We start from the raw sequence: 25,145 nt of genomic DNA on the forward strand, positions 1-25,145 counted from the left end.
GGGTGTTTTTACACATTCCCAACAGCAAAAGTCAGGCTGTACATACTCCCTCAGGAACTCACGTATCAGCTGAATATCCAGATCTCCACTGACATGTTGGGTGGCCAGAGGTGTTGCAGAAGTACATTTTTTTCACAAATCAGCAGGACATAAAACCTGAAAGTGCTGACTGCCCACCAAACTCGAGCTATCACCCCTCCCACACAAGGGGAGCAGCTTTGCCAAGGCACAAAAGATCACTTGCACTGGGCTCTCTACTATGAGCACTGAGCTCCTGGATGGGCTGACTTCATCCTTCTTCTCCATCTGATTCCCCAGCCAAACATCCACGCAGGGTAATGTAGGCAAATGTGCTTCTAAAAAATCGTAAATGACCAAAGTTTTTCCCAACTGATGGACCTTCTCCAGGGACTCAGGTCAGTGAGTAGCTACGGCCTCCCACTGCACTCCTCTCATGTTGAGGATTTATCAGCATCATGCCACGTTGTCATTAGCAGTCATTACTCAAACCTTGCTGCAGTCATTTTCATTGGGTATGAGCTAAACTACTTCACACAACTACGTAGCATGAGGTATATGGATCAGAACAACTTTTCTGTTTTGTCCTTGCCCATCACAGGCTTGTGTCCCAGTACAGGGAAACCCTGACTATTACAGGAAACCAGAAATGCAAATGCCTAAGGACAGATAAATGAATATTTAATTCAAACCAGCAAGATGTTGTTTGCAGTTATTTATTTTACTAAAATGGTTACATATGTTGAAACAAAGAAGAGCAATAGTAATAATGTTTGTTTTTCCAATATCATAAATAATTACTGAGTTTTCATTAGCTGTTGGCTCAGCACTGATCATGACTTTCGTTATTTAAAAAAGACACACATAATTAATCAGAATTTGTGTTTTCAGAAAACTCTAAAGCAGCAGTAGAAAAAAAAATAAATTAAAGGAAACAGTAACAAGAAATTAGGCCAAGTATTTCTTAAATTTAAAACCCACTTGATGTGTTTTACAGATTATTCTTGTGCTTTGATCATTGGAAAAGAGAACCATTAACAAGTTGTTTATACAATGGCTTGCCTTCTCCAGTTTTACTTCAGAGGAGTCCCCAGAAGTACCCTTTATATATGACAAATTTTGTTGTTTATACAGACAAAAACACTGAATATTCCTAACAGAAGAGTTTGTCAAAACCATGAATTTATTGTCACAAAATATTTAATACCAGAATAACTTATAATAGTATGAACAAAAGTGAAGTATTAACTCTCTGCTATTAGTTATAAACTCACATTATTATGCCAAAATCCAGTAAAGTATTAAAAATTAATGTAATGGAATCTTAGACATATAATGATGCAAGTCAGTAAAACATACTTCAACTGTTCATACAGTCACAACATACATTTCTTGCTTGGCACTTTAAGTCAATGCAAATCAGCAATTTAGAAAACAAAGTAAAAATATATATGTACAAAATATTTTCATATCAAATAATTTTCATTGTACACTAAATAAAACCAACAACGTTATGTTACATCAAGAAGTTTCCTAAGAAGTCACACCAAGGCTGATATTTGCAATGTGTCTTGACTATTTTAGTGCAACTGAAACAGCCTCTATTTGCAAGTTAGTTACATCATTAGCATAGTCCTGCTTCCATTGATGTGGGAGTTCTGCCATTAAACTCAGCAGAAGCAGAACTGAAGTCTTGTCTTGTTCATTGATGGCTCACCAGAAAGAGAAGCAAGGAAAGGGATAAGTTGGAAAAAACCTGACAGGATACCCACAGGAAAAAATCCAAATCCTAGCAACAATCAGCTCTTTTCCAGTTTTCTGTAACAGATTCTGTATAAATTGGTTTTGGCTTTGCCACTGTTTATTCAAGCACTGTAAACCTCATTAGACTATTGTTATATGACTTAAGAATAACCTATACACCTCCAGATAAAATTTAAAAATAAACCTGGTTTTATGACAGTTATTACACTCAATAGCAGTCAATTTTAGAGACATGACATTTAATACATGGTTTAGTATCTTCTTAAAACCCTCCTGCCTTAAATGCCGAGATTTTTCAATGTTACAGTTCCTTCTGTGATTCTTGTTTGGGCTTTGATAGTTTATATTATAGGCTTTTCTTAGTGAAATGTGAAATGTCAATCAACTGTCCTCATTTATGCAGTACATACAAAATAAAAATGTTTAAACCACATTAAAGTAATAAGTTCCACCATGGAAACATTTCTGAATGGCACTATAGTTTTAGTTTTGTACAAGAAGAAACCAATTTTACTTCTATCAAAACTTCAGTAAGTCACTAGTAAAGCTTTAAAATTATAGAAATTCAACTTGAATTTACAACTAGTCTGACTAAAACCTTCTCAACTAGAAATCTTTAATGAGCAACACAGCATATGTATAAGTTCAAAATAATCTGAACAATTAACTTATTTCCTAAATTTGTGTGTTCTAGAGTATTGCACTTTTCAAAGGAATGGTTTTGGTATTTTAATATACTGCATATACAGGTAAGAAACATGCATAACAACCTTATCGTCACTTTGACAAAACGTACTGTACAATTTTTATAACACTGTTGATTAAAAAAAAGAGAGTGAGAATGATGTAACAATTTCATTAAGACTCATCAATTTGTACAAGTCAAATAAGCACAACTCTCCAGGGCCTTCAGCAGTAATGTGTTTAGCCCTCGGCTGCTTAAGCCCACTTGGAATAATATACAAAGTTTAAGCATTATGGCATTGTCATTTTGAGGCATACCACTGTTGTACTATGCCCACGTTATAGCTTATTTTTTCAAAGCAAGGCACTTACTGTAATAGCAATGCAAACATCTTATGCGCACTTTGATTAACATAAAATAAGTTAATGTTTTGATAAAAACAGGATTTTTATAATTTACATGCCTTTTATAGAAGCAGTTGAACATTTCATTTAATACAATGAAAACATCTGAGTCAGAAGGGACCTTAATTTTTTTAACTGACCATTCTGTAAAAGGGGACCTATTTTCCACATTTTCCCCCTGTCTGTGAACTGGATTTTGCTGAAAACAAATCCTGTGAGGGAATTGTCTGTTTGATGTGAAAAAGAAAGAGGACCCATCCCTTAAAACTGCTGAACTAATGGCACTTTAACAGTCTTTACTTCTGATATATGTGATGATTTCTGAATGATGCAGCTGGTAGTTCCCTGCAGTTTGTCCTTCCCCTGGGCAAGGTTCGTTAGGGCCATAGCTGCGTTGATCTCCTTCCAGTACGTCTCGTCTTTGCTGGGTCCCCTTCTGTTAGCTGCACTGGATTCAAGCAATAATAAATATTTACACACACATCTTACATAGCTACATGGTATCACGAAAACTGTAATAGCAACAACAGTTTTGGAAAACTGTGAAGTCCCTTACTCACCTTTCACACTTATTTGGTCCATTCTCCAGATTTTCTGAAAACAGGAAAAGAAAAGTCTATTTTATTTTAATAGTTTTAAAAACAAGCATGTTCAGGGAATAGGCATATTGAAAAATAACCCAAGATTTATTCCAAATTTGCTACCAGATCTAAAAGAAAATCTTTGCTTTGACACACAAAAAGGACCAGCTTCATGCAGGCATCTTCCTGGAGAAAGCAACACTGAAGGTGTAATTGTTCCTGAAGGTTGACCCACATTTTGCAGGGCAATAGAGGAGCTCTTCAAAACATATTTATGTTTTGAATACCAAGGACATAAGGAATTGCAAAATCTAAAAATAAAAATCAGCTTCACTGCCTTTCAGTGAATGCCTTCTAGTATGCACTAAAAATAGGACTCTCACCATGCACACTTGAGTGTGTGTGTGTTTCAATGCTCCTCTTGCCCAGGCAGTGCCTCAGCCACAGAGGCAGCTGAGAGGGACACAAGTAACAAGCACACCTGGTCAACAGCCCTCAGAGATGAAATTGCATCACAGGCGTAAACTACACTTCCTCATCAAGAGTCACATTTGTTCATTCACTAAGTCCTCACATCCCAGAGAAGCCAGAAATATTTACAGAAATGTATAAGCTTTATTCAGTGGGTTTGCTATCCTGACACAGAAATACATTATAGAGGAGCAAGAAGCCGATGCCCAACTGCAATTCCTATGGAAAACAGGTCAAACCAAAGAAACAGCAATGGCATGAACACTAATGGCTACAAGACCCAAAAAACCTCTAAACACAACATCAATCTCAAAAAGTAATGTACATCTTTGTGAGGCCAGATTCCCAAATAAAATCAGCCTTACTGCTAGATTTCCATCAGATTATTAATTAAAAGTTGATCTTGTCTTTAAACAGAGCTTCCAGTGGAATAACCCTTGGTAGCCCTTCCCTTAGGAGCAACCTTGCCCACCACAGCCAGCAGCCCATTGTCTCCTACAGCCAATAATTCAGCTCAGCTGCACTGCCCAGTACTTGGAGGTGACTGCTGGAAACCACAGTCCCACTAAAGAGCCACAGGGAGACCAGCTGCAATTTCAGAGATCAGCTGTTTGCCTGTTTGATCCAGCAGGCATCCATCCTTTTGAAAAATAGCTTTATAAATAAATGTTCCCAGGTGACCAAGATTTAAGCTTTGTTCCAAAAGTGCATGGCTTAAATCAGTATCTCTTAATATTTCCTAGAACAATGCTTGAATGGGATTCAAGAAGGGTAAGACCAGCCTATGCAGAGGAAGGAACCAAGGAAAAAAGAAACATTTGATCCATAAAGAGGTACTGGATTACACAAAAAGTCTCCTCCTTCACACTGTACTTGGCTATGAAGAATTCCTCAGCCCTGCTTCATTGTTTTTTCTAATTAGAGACAATTTTCAAGATGATGTTTGGGACTGAACAGATCAGTAGGTATAGAAATGGAAATGGCAAGTAATAGAGAACATCACTGCCAGAGCAAACCTGGATATAAATACACCTCTCTCAAGCATCTGTCCATTTCTTTTGCTGTTGGAAAATATTTCCTATGAACAAAAAAATTGCTTGTACAAACTTCTGAGGGAAGTAGGTGTGAATGGTGACACACATTCCAATTCCAGCGTTTATTTGAAGGAGTATTTGCAAATATTTTATACTGGTGCTTAGCCAGCTTTCAAAGAAAGCATCTTGCCCATGGTATATATAAGCAAAACTAAAAAATAAAATCCAGGAGGAAAGAGCTGCCCATTCTTTAACTTTGTTGAAGATTTTTCCTGAATCACACATATTTTCTTATTCTGTTCAGATTTTATGGGTTTTTTAAGCAAATAATTTATGTCAAAGAAACTCAAAACTGGGTTAAAATAAAACCATCACTGGTAATTTGCAAAGCTCTGGCTAATAACTGCTCTTGAAGCATGTTAGTACAATGAAGTCTGAAAATCCATAATTTCAAAGAACAGGCCCTCTTTTTCTTGCCAAAAGTCCTTTTCTGCTATACCAAACCTCTGACAGCATATGCCAGTTTGCACTACCACAGCATCCAAGCAGCTCCCTTGTGTCTGAACAGCTTTTAGCAAAGGAAACATGTATTACCTTTTTTTTTTTTTCGGTTGGGGATAACCTCAGTGAGAGAGACAAAGACCTTTCCTTATGTTCTCCTTGACATCTTGCCAGTCAAACCAACTTAATGTGACTCAAAGCAAAAGCGGGGTTCACTTCACATGTCATGAAAGTGCCATCTAAGTCACAATAATTTGTATCTTTTTTTGTCTGGACTCCATTCATAAAGAACAGAGATGTTCCCCAACAAGTGGATTCAGCCATTCTATTCAACACTGCAGCCCAATATCCCTGCGTGCTGCTGCAAAGCCAAATCCCTGAGTCCTGCTCTGTGGCCCCTTCCTCACACTTTGTCCTTTGGACAGCATTATCACCCATGTGGATATGCTGAGAGCTGGATGGGGGAGGACCATATCTCTCCTTTGGCTACTCAGTATATCAATGATTCATATCTATTTTTATATAGAGACGTTAGACACTGCTAGTATAACTACAGCCTTAATGGCTTAGCTCAGCCTGGAACAAATGCAGGCTGGTCATGTCTGGCTCTTCACTCCCCAGAGAAAGAACATAGATGACAAAATGTTATCAATCATATAAAAGAACTGCAAAATGGTGAGTCTTACCCAATATTTTGCTTTTTCTTCATCTTTTGTAATCTATCTGCTCTGCCTCCAACAACTAATTAAAGATTTTGATAATTGAAGCTTTTAATACTTGAGGTACCTTCACAAGAATTGCAAAGTATATTTCAACTGTAAAAGTAATATTTTGGTGAGATTGCTCCATGAAAATAATCAAAGAACTGCACTCTCAAAATGGAAAGTGTTCATTTGCTTGACCATCACACAACACATCCCTAGATTTCATCTCTCAGGCAATTAGGAAATGTCACTGGGGCTGGGTAACCTCTCTGGAAATGGTGATGAAAGGAATGGAAAAACAATGGAGCATCCTGAATCTCACCAAGCAGCCTCAGCTGAGGACTCACCCCAGAGCAAATGCTGATGGGCACTCCACTCATGACCCTCTCTCTACAACATGAGAAGCAGCACTTTACCAACCTTGAGGTACCAAAGTTGCACCAGAGCTGTTCTCTCCAAGCACTGTGGTTACCTTGAACCTCATGCACCTTTGGTGGTCTCTTCCTAAAGAGTGAGGCTCTCTCAACAGTCAGATCAAGGCAAGCTGTCACACAAATCTAAACCCCTACAGACTGGTCAAGCTTAGATCAGTGTGTCAAGTGACTCCTGGGAAAGCCAGCACTGACGAATTATTGTATTCCACACCGTTCCCAAGGCTCATTTGATAGGTTAAAAGAATATGTTTACCCTACTACACACAGACATAAATACATTTTAACAGCATACAACTGGCCAGCACAAATAATTTTCCTAAACAAACAACAGTAGTGCTCAATAGCATATTTAGTAATTGAAACCAGAAGAAGCTGCTGCTGAAGGTGTTTTGTAGCATCTCAGAAAGGATTATGCTTCTTGTCAAAGGATATTGGTAGGCTTTCAACATATATTGAGATTCTATAATAAATCTACTTAATATTAAACCTCAGAAATACCTTTTTGCCACAGGTTTGGAAATCACTTAAAACAGTGGTCATTGCTCTGTAGCCAGAAAGTTTTAAACACTGTGAAAATAGAAACTTAATCATTTAAAATTAGGACTTGTCATTTATACCTCACTTTCTGGTGCTTCATTCTGTAAGCATCCAGAGAACCGTTTTTGCCTGGCCAAGAATGTCTCATTCTGCTCTCAACATCCACCCAAAGAAACCAGCAAGGCAGGATATTTGTTCCCTCTTGTTTGTAATAGGAAGTCACTATAAATCACCTACCAAAGGAATTCTGTATACCTTTCCATTAGTATGAGTTTTCAGTATACAGTTTACTGTAGGGCATAGTGCCAAGAGTGTAGACACCAGACAATAGCAGCTTTGTGATACAGCATGGTATTTTTCAGGACTCACATAATTATTAATAATACACATGGCATCTTTTTTTTTTTTACCATAAAATTTCTTCATAAATATTAACTCCCTGATCCTGACAACTCTCTTGCAAGGTATCCTGCTGTCCCATTTTAGCAGAGATGTAAATGAGACTCAGAAGTCCAAAGTCAAAATACTGCCTAGGCAATATTTTGACTATTTCAAAAGCATTTAAGAACAGAATTTTCCAGGATTTCTCTTATATTTAAAATGTTTTCCTTTGTTCTTCTGCTATCAGAAAGGACTAGCCAAAGAAAATGAAGCCCAAGGTTAAACTGCAGAATAGCAGAATAGCATCACATACCTCCAATTTACTATGCACAAAAGCTCTCTGGTGACATGGAGCTTGCAGCACATTCAAACATTTCAGAAAACTCAGACCCTTACTGTTCACTGCATCCAGACTAATATTTTTTTTATGTATTTGGACGACTTCAGGGGTGTGCTAAATAATGTTAATTACAGTTAGATTTTATCATTTGGATTTGAGAATTCTAAACTAAGCACTGCATGTGTGCAGTGATGAAGTACACCCCAAGGCCCTGTTGGGAACAGGGAAGGCAGGACTGAGCCCTTAGGCAGCACCAAGCAGCCTCACATTGCCCCCCCACTCACCCTGCTATCCAGCTGAGCCACAACAACTGGCTCAAACCCGGCTTTGTGTTATCAGGTAACACTGACAAAGCAAAGATGGCTTGAAACCAACAGGGGAAAGAATGTGTGAATGAGGGAATGAGACAGAGATGGAAGGGTACAGAACATTATGTAGTGGGGAAAAAATGGACATAGAAGTCAAGGCACAGTAGGTCAGTCTCACATGACCGTCGTATTTTTTGAAGCTACTTAAACATGTACAGATTCCTGGTGAATTACACATCTTCTAGCTTAAAATAGAGGGGGAAAAAAAAGAACTGCTGGCCTCAAATGGTGAACACTATAAAACATTTGTTGGTTCAATAAAAGGTCCTGTATAACTTATCTTCATTTTAAAATTGGCAACACTATTCAGTTGTTTCTCTCACTGCCTCTCCTGAACTTTCTTTTGTTGGTTTTGGAGACTCTGGCTTAACATGTGTTGACCAGCATTTTCAAAACAAGCAAGAAGAGGAAAAAGAAGGAGAAACAGGAAATAAACTGGGGCAGCTGAAAGAAAAATGAACATTACATGTGTGAGTAAATTAGTGAAGTATTTCTGTAGGTCACATATTCACACACACCTTGATCCCAGTATTTTCCAAACCACAATTTCAGGGCACATAAGACTTTCAGATCTCCGTTTCCCCAAGAACAAAGTTGGGTTAATTTGAGTTAATACTCGTGTGCTCTTCTGCATTGACACAGCTCCTTTACCCCTGAAGGATCCCAAAGTAAACTGTGAACCACACAACACCACTAATATTCACCCACATCTGGGGAGGGAACATGGCTTAGCCCAGGCTGCTCAGCAATGCAAGGGAGGGGAAACTGCAGCCCAAAGCAGCAGGCCAGGGCTCTTATAAAAAATGTCATTTAATCTCGGTGCAAAAACTACAGCATGTTTTGAAAAACAAGAAAACCTCAGCTTCTCCAGCTAGAATTGGAGGAAGAAGGAACTGGCCATCCCATATTTACACTTGCAGCCTCCCATTTTGAGCCTAATGCAAACAGACAAATGAGCCTGTAAACATGGATAACTGCTCAGCCAGAGACCCACACTACCACAGCCTTTCCACACACAGACAGGGCTCATCCCACCCAGCACTGAAACTCCTAAAACCCTTTTCCTTTTGCACCATCCTCCCAGTTTCGTCAGGGACAGTAGACCTATTAAGGATGAATTATGAAGAAGTGCAGACAGGAAAGCTCATGCTGGAAGAGACTCCAAACCGCAGTCTCCTACAGAAATATTCCCCAAACACGCCCTGGCATCTGATCTCCTGCAGACCCCAGGCCACCTCCACATGGGATCCCTTCAGTGTTGTCCCTTTTGAGTCCCCTCCTGCCTCAAAGCAGGTTCTGGGCTGGGAAGGTCTGTGTGAAACCATCTGGCTGGGGCTGGCAGCGCTCATGCAGCAGAACCTTTAGGTGGAGGAATGAGAGTCCCTGCTGGAGTTTCAGGTGACTTGTGGCTGCAGACACAGCATGGCAGTGTGACCTGGGAGAGGGCAGGATACCAATCACAGCTGGTCCCATCTCAGGGGTGTACTGGATTTCTACTGACAAAGATTTATTGCCATGTCCTTCAGCTGGGTGGGAGGAGGAAAGCTGTCAGAAACCTGCAGGAATGAGCTCTGGGCACAGGCTCTAGAGAAAGCTCCTTTTCAGCAAAGCTTTATTTTACCACTGCTCTCTTTCTTCCAGGAGGAGGTTACAGAGCAGCTTGTAATGAAGTCACCCTCACAACCCTGTTACCTCACTCCTTTGGCTTCCCAGGGACACCAAGTATAACAACTGACCTGTCAGCAGCTGTTATGTCCTTTCAGATGAACAAACTGCATAATGACAATTTATGTTCACAGTAACCACTGGAGTGAATATTTTTCCCTGCTCACCCAGTGGGTCTTTTCCCAGGGACAGCTGTAGCCCTGGTCTGACATCTTCTATTAAGATCCATATGGTGAATCTTGCCAATGTTAGAAACATCCCTTTTCCATCATACCCTAGACTAAACCTTTTCTGTGAAAATACTTCCTTGCAATTTGTTTCTTGCATCAAACTTCACATATAAGCTTTAACTGTGAAGGACTGCTAACAATCAAGTTTTTTGGTGAATATCTGATCATCCAAAGACTTTTTTACATTGTGCAGCCTGGAGCCTGCTGCAGTGGGAGTAGGCATCTAATTACATTTTAATACATGTGATTTTTATAAAATGAGTGTACATGCCCACAGAGACTGTGATAGGTGTATTTTATAAATAATAAAAGAGAACTGAGTTTGCAAGTCTATATTAATATTTGCATTTTTAAGTGCACTGAAAGCCCCACATAATAGAAGGCTTGGTGCAAATGGCCTTAGAGTCTTGAATTATGCACATGAATGTAAGAATTTATGAGTTAGCAAAATGGATAAAAAACTGGTGTAAATCACTTCATTGTTCAGGCTGTCACAGCTGACTCCAGATCTCCACTGACCAGTGACAATGTGTTCTCCTTGGTGAGATTCAGGGCACTGTGGGAGTCTTGTTTTCTTAGCCAGACCTTAGCAGAGCCTATAACAGGAGCTGGGGTTGTGAGTGTTGAGGTGAGCTGTTAACAAAATGATGGTTATACGGTTTTATTTTCTTTACAAGTTTGCTGCAAAGCTGACTGAAATAATTTTTTTTCTCATTGAGTTGGCATGTTCCTCATTGAGTCGTGCAATGTTGTCAGATCCCTTGGTGATAGTCTCCCACATGCATTTCACAATGCATAAAGGAACATCTGACCTAGGCTTCTTGTGTGTGTGTGTGTGTGTGTGTGTGTGTGTGTGTGTGTGTTATTTGGGAAGGGATTTACAACACGTGCTGTGCTGACTCATCAGGTGAAGTGGTTTGCCCTTCTGTTGCAAACCATTAGGGGTTAACATTGAAAACCACATTAGGCAGCAGGTAAAGGGGAGGTGAAATAAAGAAAAGAGGAAAAAGGAGAAGAGGAAGAGAAAGAAAGAAATAAAGGAAAGACTAGATGTTACAAAAAAAAAAAGAAGAAAATGACAAAATGGCAAATGAAGATTCACCAGGAAAAATAGGAGTAAGGAATATAAAGGAAGAAAACATACCACTATGTAAACTTTCTTTATTTTTAATACAAAAATATCCTTCTCCCACCCAGGAAAGTTGCTCTTGTGCAGGCAGGCACGTTCAGTCTTTCATTCTGGATCTAAAGATTTTAATTGGGAGCTCTTAAAGACTAAAATAAGGCTTTAAAAATAAAAAGCTAAAGTCAAATGCAGCCAGGGTAAGCACTATTACACTCCAGCACGATTGTTTTTCATTAAAAAAGCAGGGTGAAAGGGAGGGTTTCAAAGCCGTATTTCAACCCTAGGCTGACACGACAGCAGTAAAATCTGATTTTGTTATGCTAGTTGGCTGTGGGTTTGGGAGCAGACCCTATATATGCAGTGTAATGTTATGATATGAATGCATACACACAGGATATTTTCAGAAGCTTCTTGCAGAATTTAGAGGAACGTGCCACCCATTCCTGCAGCCCTGCTTGCAGGAGCCAGCTCCTCTCCTGCTCCTGGGAGCCAAGCACATACTGTACAAAGACAATTTAAATTACAAGGTGCTGTACTTTCAGGCAAGTGGAGGAACTTCTCAGTGAATGTCAGAACTGATTTCCATGGTCTGTTTAGCCAGAAGCATGGAGTAAAGAATGGGTGAGTATCTGAGACAAAATTCAGTTCCTTTCACTTGCCTGTAAGATAAAGAAATTACAAATATGGTCTCTTTAAACACAGCTTCTTCCACCCACTGCATGGGGTACTGAAATGTGCACAATACTTACCACAGAATCATGGAATATCCTGAGCTGGACCCACAAGGATCATTGAAATCCAGCTCCTGGCCCTGCACAGACAGCTCCAAGAATTACACCATGAGCCTGAGAGCATTGTCCAAATGCCTCTGGAACTTCAGCAGCCTTGGTGCTGTGACTGCTTCTTTGGAGAGCTGCTCCAGTGCCCAGCCACCCTTTGGGCGAAGAACCTTTTCCTAATATCCACATAAACTACCACTGACACGTGTGCAAATACTAAACCCCAGACACCTCAGTAGTGTCCCAAACCTACTGTGCTGTGAGACCATAAGCTTACAAATTCAAGAAGCTTGTAAGAAAACTGCATCAGCAGGGCTCCAGCAATCAAACAGCTATAAAAATGACTGCAAGCTGCAAAAGAGGCTCACGGTAACCCAGACAACTGTTGCACAACAGATCCTGTAAATCCAGGGATTACATGTGAAATTTAAGATTGTTTATATCTCCAAGGAGATATAGATATTTCCAAATATATACCTACCTGTATCTGCTTCTACATTATGTTTGCATAGAAATGGGAATGGCTAAGCATTCTGCCTTGACACTTAGCATACTATGAGATAGAGCAGTACAATCACACATGGTATTTTCTGTAGTCACCACTTCCTGAAGGCACATGAGAGCTCTGCCAGGGCTGAACCTGCAGCAGTCAGTGACACCTTTCCCTGCACAGCCTTGGTGCCATGACACAGCAGCTCCAAGGCTGTTGCAGGAAGAGGACACAAGAAGAGAGGAGACAGTCAGATGGACTTAACACATTGAGTACATCATGTTAGGGACTGACAGTCTCTCTGCTTGTGCTACAGGTTTGTGTGGGGCTCAGTAAGTCATTCTAAGTGACCTTTTCACAGGTGCTACATTGCCTGGTCTGAGAGTCCATTCTCTGGTCTGAGAGTACATTCTCTGTCTTGAGACCATAGGCTTTCAACTTCAGCATGGCTGAGCACCCACAGGTGCAAATGAGGTTAACAAAAGCGTTACTTTGCATGCATAAAAAACCATGAAACCATGAGCATCCTCAAGGTCTTATGCAGCTAAAATTACTTTAAATTGTAATTATTTGGTGCCTTACTTATCCATTCGTGAAATCCAACAGATGTCTTATGAAAACACCCTTATTAAACTTTGAAAAGGGCCAGATAGGATGTATCGAGTGGCACTGAACAGCACATCATGAAATCATCCCGTCCTCAGAGGGGCTCAGCTACATTCATGCTGTGGCTTTGGTGGTACAGAACCAGCAGTGAGCAGCCAGTGAGCATGTAAAATAGGTTTTGAGGCATCTTTCAAACTAGACCAGGTCATATATGTCAGAAAAGTATCTCTTTCCTCATCTAGCTCAAAATGTGATGGGAACCCCTTTATTCAGCATCCCAAGGAATATCAGCAACATACACAGAAAGCTGAAGTCACACACCTCCCTGACCATATACAGAATAATGAGCAGAAAGAAAGTGCTGAGTGAGCTGCAGGGGTAGGAGCTGCCTGTGGATTATTCTCATCTCCAGTTGGACAAAAGTGATTTCAGTGTTTGACAGCATTATTTTGAGTCAGCTCCTCAGTTTTGTTTCCTCTGCTTTCCCTTGTGAAGCTATTGCAGTCTTCATGCTCTTGCTCACCACAACTTGCACTGTATTATTTCCATTACAGGATTTCTTCCCAAACCTAAATATTCCCAAGCACCTTTTAAACAGGCCCTCAGAGATTCTAGTAAATTGGGGGGCCTATCAAGAAGGGCTGTGTTTTCAGTTTTCCTATTCACTGAGTGAGCGAGAGCCAGTGCACTAAAAGGCAGAAGGCTCTTGGAGCAGAACATCATGCCCCGAGTTATTCAGGAAGATGTGCCTATTTGCCAAGAGCTTTTGAAGAAGCAGAAACACCTCCTTCTGTACTCTAAACATCATCTCGTGTTTAAAATGGTTTGTGTCCTAATGCAGTGCAATTCCAGTAACCCTGCAGAAGAATCATACTAAGAAGAGCTCAAAGCCTCTCTGGGCTGTCATGGATATTGGTGCAGTGGAATAAATCAGCCACACTAGGCTTGAATTCTCAAGGAGCAGCTAAACTTTAACACTGCAGATGCTCACTAACTGGAATCTGTAAGCGCCCTTCATAGCAGAGCCTTTGCCCATGACAGATGAGGTTCCTGCACTCTGAAGGAGCACGTGTGGGAGGTCCTGAAACAGTAGTAGACCAGTACTTAACATTGCAGAGGCCTTGGATGTGAACAGCTTTGTGGAAGAAGGTGAAATTGCTTCTCTGGCAAAATGTATGGAACCGTCTGTGATAACAGCAATGAGAGCGAGGATGACTGAACAAATATTTGCACTGAATACCTTGTCAGGACAGGGGAATTGCTACTGATATGATCTTCACTTTCAATGTTACTGCTTCTGACAGTCTTACAGACCTTGCAGATGTTTATTGGCCACTAAATCATTCTTCAAGAATGTTGGCTCTGTTCCCAAACCTGAAGAGCCTGAATGTGAAGGGGTTTGTTATTCAACACACACACCACACCGCTGCTTTTGGAGACAGCGATTTTCAAGAAACCTTCAGCAGGGAAGCACCGTCACTGATAACAGGACAGGGACTGGGTTCAGATTTCCCGCACCCTGGACCCCAGGCCGAGTCAATGAGCAGCAGCAGCAGGCACGGAGCGCCCATCCACGCGGCAGAGAGCAGCGAGCCGTGACAGCAGCGCGATAATGGACCTGCACGGCAGCAAACTGCAGACAGACAGCGCTTACAGCTCACCCCGACCAGAGATGCTGCCTGCTCCTCTTGGTACAGCACAACTGCCTGGCTTCCAGAGCCTCCGTGGTGCTGCAGAGAGCAGCTCCGATCTGCTCCTCTCCTGCAGGACACGCTGCATAACAACGAGGCGCATTCACAGCCTTCGCCATTCAGCTCAGGAAGAGCTGCTCGCAAAGACGCAATTGCTGAGCTGGGGAGGACCCCAAGCCGCGGCATTTCACAGCAAACAGATTTGCTTTCAAACAGAGAGCTTGAACTACGGGCAATATGCTCAGGCTGTAAAAAGATGTTCTGACATCACTGCAAACAGTTCTCACCTGAAAAAGCTACACTAGCCACTGTACCTAAATAGGCACTGGACTAAAATAGTATTACTAATAACTGTGACAGTAAAAATACATATCTTTTAAATAATGAGTGATAAAAAGTAATCCATTCCCTTCATACTATAAAATTATTTTGTAATAAATTAATTAATAAAATTTCGTAATACAGTTATGAGTTATTGATGGACAGCGTATTATTACCACAGGAAAAATATACTATCCATAGGTATTGAACATACTTCTCCCAAAAAGGCACCAACAGATTGACCAGTGAATGGGATCTAAAAGCAGTTCAAGCCAATAGCTTCCTCTAAACCCTAACTGAATTGCTGGCTGTCAGCTTGCAAGATAAAAGACAATGCTATCTAAAGCAGCCCTTGTAACATTTTTCCTCAAAATAGGGTGAATAGTGTTTAAAAATATCAGATTGGTGCAGACATAATGTGCTTCAAAAATATGTAAGACAGTTGCAGAAGGTGATAATGTCATATTTCCTGTGTATTTGTTTTACATTAGCTCATATGTGTTTTTCTGGAAGCCAGGAGACTTCTGCCAGGGAATTCTCTCCTGCAACAGTCTGCCACATCAGAATTAAAACACACATACATATTTATGGCAAAGCCATATGGTATTTATAGTTAAATCAACTGATATACTTCAAAAATATAAATTTTGGTAAATTTGGAAGCTCTATAAATCAAAACCAGCTCAGAAGCTTTATTAGCATTATAAATAATTGGTCTTTCTTCATGTTACCATAAATAAAAACAACAAAAAAAAAACCCTAAAAACCCTTCACCCAACAAGGTTTGCAATGGGAAACTGAGCTACAGATATGTGAATAAAAATTTAGAAAATACCAGCATTCATAGAGCACAATTCCTTACAGTTGGAAATCACTGTGAACTTTTTCAAGGAGCAATTAAAGGAGCAATTAAATTAACTTTATCTCAGCGTAATTCACACTTACGGAATTTTTTAATGTGTCTTCCCTGATCTACTTAGATGTTTTCCTAAGGGTAAGCAGCATCTGCAACAATCGTATATTTGCACAGATAGCCTTGCATTCTCACCTGCCTTTTTAAGAATTAAGATCCTGAATTTCTACTTCTATAAAGTATATCAACGAGACACGAAGCCATGGCTCCAGACATAAAGATCATTTATATTTTTTAGGAAATAACTGTGGTAAAAGAAAGTGAGATCCTTTGATCCCTCCAACACAGTTCAACCCTAGGCTTTAAGCTTTTGAACAGAGGATAAGAGGAGGACTCAGCAGCCATGCAAGCCAGGCAGCTACAACACAAACTCTTTAAGCTCTGTGAACTGTTTCATGTTTTTTAATTAACTTGCTGCTATTATTAGTAGTACTTCTGTTTCCACTTTTATAACAAGAAAGGCTTTTTCTTTAATTTTGCAAGAACTTTTTATTTTTGCCTGCGAGCCAAAGCTTTCCCATAGAACAATTGCCTATACATCACAGTCTGTGAAGTTTATGGGGCTCTGCAAAGCAGACAGAGCAAATCCCATGTGTGGACAGTGCCTGAATTCCTGCCCACTGTCCTTCTGCAACAAAGGACAAACAGACCTTGCACCACTAGAAAATGCTGTATTTGATAGTATGGGTTCATCAGGATGCACAAAATCCAGCCTAGCTGGGTGGCACCTACTTGTTACTTCAGACAAACAAACTAGAGAGGTGTTGGCAAAACCAGCCCCTCCAGCAGCCCTGGCAGTGGCTCACTCAGCTCGTAGGCAGGTCTTGGCTAGTGCTGGCAGACACCATCAACCCCAACTGCGACTCCAGGTTCAGCAAATCTTTTAAAAAATTCTCTCTGGATAGCACATCCTAGGCAACTGCTGTCTCAGGTAGTGCCGGGATCTCTCGCTGGTCAGAGTGACCACAGGAAATGTAAGAAAGTCTCTTTTCCCAGCCCAGCGCTTGAAGAAGGAGTCAGAGCTCTTCAGCTCTTGGTCTCAAGGTTGTTTGTTGTTCCTTATCTATAAAATTATTCCTCCTGTCCTGCCGAGGTCCCCTCAGGAAGACAGTCAGAGGCACTCTGCCTGCCCCCGGGGCAGTGTTATGTCTTTATACTAAAAACTATGTGTACAATATTTACAATTACTTTCCAATACCTATCACCTATGTTAGACAGTGAGCTTCTACTCTAAACCAATCCAAAAGTGCCAACATCACAGCAGAAGATGGAGGCCAAGAAGAAGAAGGAGAAAGGCTGGACACACTCAGATTCCTCCATCTTGCCTTCCTGAACCCCCATTCTAGAAACCCCAAAATCTACTTTTTCACCCCGTGACAAATTCACTATTCTTCTACCTAAACTGTTGTGGCTTGCTGATCTTCATATAAGGTTGGTAATTTGCTCCATGGGTCATAATCAAAACCACAGGTGTTTTGGGCTCTGTGCCAGGGCTTCTGAGCCCCCTGGCAGGGGTCTTGGCTGTCCTGGACAGCCAGAGGGATGTCCTGGGTTCCCACAAGGTAGGAGCATCCTGAGAGCTGCCCAAAGCAACCTGAGGGCTGCTGACCACCCACAGCCCCATCTGCAGACACCCACCCTTCCTCTCACACCTCCAACACAGCTGGCTGCCTCAGGCTGTTATAACACAAGGTGAGTTCTGCCTGAATGCTCCTAAGCTTTGCAATTAGTGCTTGCCTTGCACCCTTCAAACACCCAGAGGCCCACTTTGGGGCTTAGATGACACCTGCTCCATTCCTTTATTTTTGTTTTATTAAGACTCATTAACCTCTGTGGAGAAGCAGAGATTCCAGAATACAAACCAGGACACTGACACTGAGAGTATCCACACCCTTAGACCCCAAGGAGGAGCTGCCAGAAGAAACAATAAAGTGTGTAAAAACCTGGCATTAAGGACTTTTCCATATTATTTTGGTTAACATTAAGATGCCACATTGCTCAGATAGACCTGGGAACAACACTCTCTGCTTTATTTGTAAAATCCTCATTTCAGTAGAGAGAACAAAATAGAGGAATGTTCAGCCATACCCAGTGATTACAATTCTCAATCAAAATTGCTTTTCAATTGTGTTGTCATCTTTTCTGTCACATCTGTCTTTTTCCACTTCCTCCCCGTTTCCAACTGGATCCTCATTTTTCTTTGCTATGATAAGGGAAGAGAAAACTGAAGCAAGAGGAGTTCTTTCAAAAAACATCCAGGACTACCTGTTGGGATGGCACTTGGCTTGCAAAGCCAAAGTCACATGGCAGCAACCATCAAATACAAGGAGCAGTGCATGTTCAGTTGCTGGCTTTAAACCCTTGTTCTGTAAGAACTGGGTAGAAATTGATAATTGCTGCATGCCAAAGAGGCAGATTGGGAAGAATGACTTGTGAATATGAAGGACAAAGACATTGTGAAAGTTTCCCCTGGCCACAACTCTGTGCACATGTCCTACTCCTGAGTTTGGTATGTAAGCTGGTTTCTATACAGCATTTAAAATGGAAAAAAAAAAAACCTTTGAAAGAACCGCCTTGAAACACAGATATTGGCCATGGATGACACTCACTTGCTGTAATTACTGAAAGACAAATTTTTGATCAGGACTCCTATTTGAATTCTCTCCAAAGCCTCTCTGAGCTCCAAATGCCGTGACCTTTAAAATCAAGGGAGCAAAATGTTCTCTGTTTTAATGACTGGTACTGTAAAAGCAGAAAGTCCACGTTAAAACAAAGATTGAAATTGTACTGTTCGGCAATAAAATCAGACTAGTTTCTTTTTGGGTATCAGAAAAAAACAGAGTCTGTACAAAAAATTTGGAAGCATACTAAGCTTCATAAAAATGGGTAAAAGTTATAAATAGGAGTCTTATGTTTTCAAGGATGATGAAAACAGTACCTAAATATGTAATGGCATAAAATCTACTGCCCGAATTCTACATTTACTTGTACAGAACATAAAAAAAAAGCATTTATGTTTCAAGCAAACAATAGAAAATTTTCTCTGAATAAAAGATGATGTTTCAGATGAGTTTACAGCTCTAACTGTTGTTCTTGTTCTCATAGATACCTTCAAGAAACACTTCTGTACAAAACATCCCTACTTTCCAAGCAGCAGAAAGGATGCCCTCCTTTGGACAATTACACCCTTTTCATTTCTTTGGAGAAAAATATTAAAATCAAACAGAACAAATTTTCAGTCAACACTTGTTAATTTAAAACACTAAAAATTCTCCCATATTGAAAGCAGATTGCTCTGAAAAAACATTCATTTTCAAGGTCATAACAGTGCTGGCAGAACTCAAAAAATTGTAGTCCAACTTGCTTGTGTTCAGCTGTGTTTACTTAGTCTCAATTTGACAAAAGTCTGCCTCTGATTATACATAGCAGTCATCTGCCCACAGATAAATAGATATTACACAAACGCTTGGAGGGAATGACATTTGGCTACCATTATTTTTGGAATAATTTACACTGCATCCTGAACTTAAAACACCAAAATGATTCATAATGGTTTCTGGACCCAAGTATTTCCATTTAACAAATAAATTTATCTCTATGACCTTTGTGGACTTTATATTGTACATGTTGCTGGATGATAAAAAATAAAAACAAAAAAATTAAATAAAAAAAAAGAAAAAAAGGCACTTTATTGTTAAATATTCTGGTTTCTTGGGAAAGGTGTATTTACCCAGAATTCAGACCCAAGTCAGCGGCAAACCTGGTGTGCTCAGTGCCTCAGGTCAGAGCCAGCAGGTGCAGTGCAAAGGGCTCAGGGTGCTGCTGGGGAGGGGGCTCTAACTCAGCCCCACAAGACATCCCACCACACCAGCACCTGCAAGCCCAGGGGCCTTGCTCAGCTCTGCAGAACATGCACCTGCAGTGGGAGCCCACACTAGCAGAAACCATAACAGCACTGCCTGAGAGAGAAATGTGTTTTCTATTTCAAGTGCTCCCACCTCAAATGTAAACTTAATAGTTCTCTGCCTATTATTTGCAGGAGGGAAAATTAATACATATTGGATGCCAAAGTGAAATTTTGTGTTATCTGAGGGAAATCGTTGCTTCGTGACATCTATGGAATATCTTATATTTTAAAGGAGACCTGCAGTGTTTCTCTGATGTGGATAGAAATTTTGTCTAGTTAAAGATACTACTCGGTCTAGGGTATTTTGTGTTATAAATTATCCATGAATAAGGCAAAATCTTATGAATAAATTATAGTCCCTACTCTCATTCCTTCTCTGATGCATCTTCCTAATTCCCTCCCCTTCAAGTAATGCTCTGTCAGCTCCCCGACCTCAACTATCTCAAACCATATTTCCACATCACACACTAGAAGTATTGAGGGCAATTCAAAGTCCATGAGCTATACTGTTACTGCTGCACATTTAAAGAGGAAAATGGTTCCAGAGTGTGCTGACAGATGGAAGAATAAAGCCTGGACCCAACAGAGTCAGATTAGTTTCTGTAAAGTTAGCATGATTTCAAAAATATCTCTTCAATTAGAGCACCAAAATTAAGAAAGTCCCTGATGCAATAGGAACCATATGTGTTGGATATACCCAGCTTCTCTAACATAACATCTAAATACTCAGTTTAAAGAAAATTAAGAGGCTTGTTTACAAAGAACTAGTTTATGTGTTTACAAGACTAAGCTGAATATTTTTAGATGGAACAATTACATACAAGTAATTTCTCCTCATTTTCCCTTGTTTCATGAAGGAATATTACTGTGAAGAAGGAATGTTCCTCCAATGTGGACAGCTGGAGGTACAGAAAACAGATTTCTGTCACGTGGAACAAATGCAGCAAATTCCTTCTTTACAGGGTGTTTCCTTACAGAGATTAAGTATTAGTGTTCATTACACTCATTCAGAAGTGTGCTAATGACTGTGACCCAAAGAAGAGTTAATTCAGATGGAAGCCAGGAAAATGAGGCAACACACAAACCTCATCAGCAGTCCAATCACATGACAAAATGCGAGGCATCTCCAAAGCCACTGCCTGCCAAAAAAAGAAAGGCTGCTGCAAGAAAAATACTTTCACAGCTTGATATCTGGGTCTTGTGACTGCTATCCAAACAAGGAGTAAAAGTGGTACTATATAATGTGGCAGGGTAAACAGAACCACCCACTCACCATCACCAATCATGTTTTGAATTCAGATACATTCTGTTTCTTTAAAAAATGATGGGGGAAAAGGAAACAAAACCTTTTGCTGAACTTGAAAATTATATGTGTAATTATCAGATCTGGCATGACATATTTTAGGTTCATATATACCATGAACTGTATGGGAATGCATGTTTTGGCATACAGGATCAAACAACCATTCCATCCCAGGTGATGTCCCTTCTACTCTACTGACAGATGCTCATCTCAGAGGAGCACAAAGACACTGCCCCCAGCCAACCATGCATGAGGTTAAAAAGATTTTTCTCTTTAACTCACAGATGATGACATGAAAACAATTCAAAGAGAATATCTGATTTGAAAAAAATTACAGAAAGGAGCAGACCTAAAAGAAGTTAAAACTTTCAGGAACACTTGGCCAAAATGTCTCACAGTAGCCTGAAAACTACTTACAGTTTTCAAAACAGGTCTTGGTAGAATCCGCCAAAGTCTGGATTGGGTATGATTAAGCCAAAGTATGAGAAGTATTCTATACTTTTGTGTCCAGCTTAGTCAGGGATTGCAGATGCACCAAGAGACTGGGAAATTAATAACCACACACCTCACACAAACAGATGCCTCCATCACTACCACCACTGCCACCAACACTGGAATATTTCCCAGTCCCAGACTAAGTTGTGTTTTTGCCCTAAGTTGTGGAGCAATAGTTTGGATTAATTTGCTTTGTATCCTAAGCAAGGTCATACCCTTTCCTGGAAGTGTATTTGCTCTTAGCCTGTGTAACATGGAAAGAAATGCCAAGACACCACAACTAGACCCAAAGGTTCCTTCCAAGAAGAGTGGTAGTGTCTTGAATGCTTATCTACCCTCATTTCTCAAACACATTGAAAATGAAAATATCAAGCTTCTAAAATTTTTGACAAAAATGCAGGTATCTCCTACCCTTCTCTAATTTATTCTAGAACCCTTTCCTCTTACACTCCTACCATTATTTCCGTAACTGCTTCCCCAGTATTTTATCTTCTTGCCTTCATTCCTTTTCTTTCCTTTTCCTTTTTTTTCTTGTCCTTAATCTTGCATTCCCCTTTCTGTGTCCTCTCCCAACACTATCTTCTCTTTACAATCTTCCAAAACTTTCTGCTCTTTTTTTTCCTATCTGTATTTATTTCCTGGCTCTGAGTTTTCTTTTTCCCTTCATTCCCTATCCTTTCTTCTATCTTTTCTCTTCTAGAGCTAAAATGATACTCCAGCCATGACCTACCTGAAAAGAGAGTTACATCTTTTAAGTCCATTGTCAGTACTAAAGGGATGGAAAATATCTCAAAAAGAACTAAATGACTATTCCAGTCACTGTCCTGGACAAACAAGTGTAACTCCCATCAACAGCTGGAGGAGTTCAGCACCTGAGTCAAGTTATTTCCCATTTGCCACCAGTGACTGTTTGGCGTGGGAGTCCTGCTATAGCAATCTGTCCTCGCACTAGGGCACGGAGACACAGACAGAATTTCATGCAGTGGCTGCAGGGTGTTGGTGATGAGAAAAACAACTCTGATAATATAAGTTCTTTCTTCACTCTTAACTGAGAACAGAACCTAACTCAAGTGAAAGCTCTTGAAACTTAAAAAGTAAGGAAGAGACCTGTATAAATATGGAGACAGCTACGCACCACTTCACCCCGGTATTCTGCTGGATCTCTAACAAAATACCCAAACATCACAAGAAAAATTCCTTGCATGGCATGCATTGTGTAATCAGTATCACCAGTAATGAAAGTCTTACTCTTGGCTTCAAATAAAGTGGTGTAACATCCTGTCTAAGGACAGAATTACCACACAAGCAATTAGGTCAAGAGGATAAAAAGACTAAGAAGCATTCGCTCCCTGAAATTCTTGAGGTCTGCCCATCGAAGCAGTAATGTTTGCTTTTCAAGACAAAAGAAACTAACAGAAACATGCAGTAGAAATCATCTTTATGGCCAACACTGCAGACAAATTACTGGGGAACACTTTTGTTTTTCATGGTGAATAAATTGCCCCTGTAACACTCCCCAGTTGAAAGCCCAGTTTCCCCTCCAGCTGGTGCTGCCTGGACAAGCTGGAGCTGTCTTGTGCACGGCTCAATCCAACTTGCACACTAGATCTTACAAAACTTTCTCTGTTTTCTTTGTCTCACTCTTTTTATATTGCTTCTGGTGGTTTTCTCTGTGTGCTTTTGTTTCTGCTTGCTTCCCACCCTTACCACTCTCCAACTGCTTGCTGGGCAGGCACAGCAATTCCATGTAAGGAACGCAGGAAAGAGAAGCATTCCTTGATTTTTCTGTGCGCAGTAACTTGCACGACATTTGATCATAGACAGAGATTAAGTCATTCATGAATAGGGCCCAAAGGGAGGAACAACTCCAGAAAAACAACCCTCCTCACTGTTAGTGAAGCATCCAGGACTCCACAATCATTACTGCCACACTTACAGTTCATAGTCGATCTGGCAAAGCAAGGAATCCAACTGCAGGCTCTGTGGTTTAAATAAATTGTATCTACAGCAGCTTGGATCAATGTTTAAAAATGTTCCATGTTGGTTTAGTCCAAGGGCAAGCTTTTAAAATTAAAAGAAAACTTTGGCTTTAATTGCAGATTAGAAGTGAAAGTTGTTTAAAAAGAATGCATATTCTAAGAACAGTAATAGAAGCTATTTAAAATTTAAAACTCATTTTTCTCTCTCCCAGAGTGTGACAAGTCTCCTTGTAAATATTTAAAACACAACTTTCAAAGCTATTAATTTGTGGACAATATTTAGGGTGCTTCTGCCTTGCTGTTGTGAATCTTTGGCAGAGCTCAACTTTTTCCTACATTTATACTTTCAATCTAAAATAAGTGTCAGATTTTGATGCATGTTACAGTGGCCAAAAATTAACCACAACTGTAACTTGTACCTCCTTTTCTTCCCCTAAATTTCGTCACCACATAAGTGTGATGCAGCAGATGTCACCACCCTGTACATAAATGCAAAGGGTTTATTCCAGAGCAGCTACAAGCAATGTGATCCCACAGTGGTTAGGTGCTACAATGGAGAAGCTGCTGCTCTTGGGATGATTTTCAGCAACAATTGCCCATCTGAAAATCATTAGAGCATAGCAGTGGATTTTCCACATGTTCATATGCTGGACAAGCAGGTTGCCCTTGAAGTATGGTTCCCTGGGGGAAGAAGGAAAACCCAGAGAAAAGTATTCTATTGTCAGATCACGGTTTCGCTAGAGCCAGACAAAAATATGGTCAAGCATTCACTGGGCTGCTCTGCTGGCAAAACGATAGGGTACCGAAATGGAGACAGCTAATGAGGAAGGCAAAGAATGAATCTCAGGAAGAAGACCTTAAAGGAGTACAGATTTTTTTTTTTCATTTAAAAATTCAAAAATTGGGGTAAACATGCAAATGTAATGACTTTCAGATTACCGACCTTTCTTTTTATAAGGTCAAAAAGGTTTAGAAAGGGTAGTATTTTCCAATAAAATATCTCATCTTTTAATTCAGCTGTGTTTGAAGCACCAATAAGAAAGCATTGAAAGAGCCTAAGTTAAAAAGTGTATGATTCTAACTAGGCAGTATTTGTTACTTAATGCCCCATTAATCGATAATTTGGCTTGAAGGAGGAAAAAAAAGTTGGCAAAAGGGAATGGAATTCTTTAGCTACTTGTTTTACTTAAGAAAAATTCCCAATGGGCTTCACTTAAACAAAGAACTTTAGTTTTCCACTGGAAAGACAAAAAGAAAATCTTGGTCTAGCATGTCCTGCCACATGCTTTAACTACACAGTAAAAGAGTATGTACTTGGATCCCAGGCACATTTCAAAAGTGTAGTATTTATTAGCTGCTCTGTTGCCAAGTTCCACTATTATCATTTTATTATAACTAAGGTATATTTTTACTAACTA

At 40.1% G+C, this 25,145-nt stretch overlaps 1 protein-coding gene across 1 annotated transcript in view; it reads right to left on the minus strand.

The window, feature by feature from the left end:
- Window positions 1–718: 718 nt before the first annotated feature.
- Window positions 719–25,145, minus strand: part of MKX (mohawk homeobox) — a 50,905-nt gene continuing 26,478 nt past the window's right edge. The window contains exons 5-6 of the mRNA XM_031059309.1: window positions 3,432–3,465; window positions 719–3,319 (exon numbers count right to left, since the gene is read on the minus strand). Coding sequence (XP_030915169.1) covers window positions 3,133–3,319; window positions 3,432–3,465 — 221 coding nt within the window. The 3' untranslated portion in view covers window positions 719–3,132. The remainder of the gene's footprint in view (window positions 3,320–3,431; window positions 3,466–25,145) is intronic.

This window comes from Geospiza fortis, unplaced genomic scaffold (genome assembly GCF_000277835.1).
Source record: "Geospiza fortis unplaced genomic scaffold, GeoFor_1.0 scaffold75, whole genome shotgun sequence".
Taxonomy (NCBI): Eukaryota; Metazoa; Chordata; class Aves; order Passeriformes; family Thraupidae; genus Geospiza; species Geospiza fortis.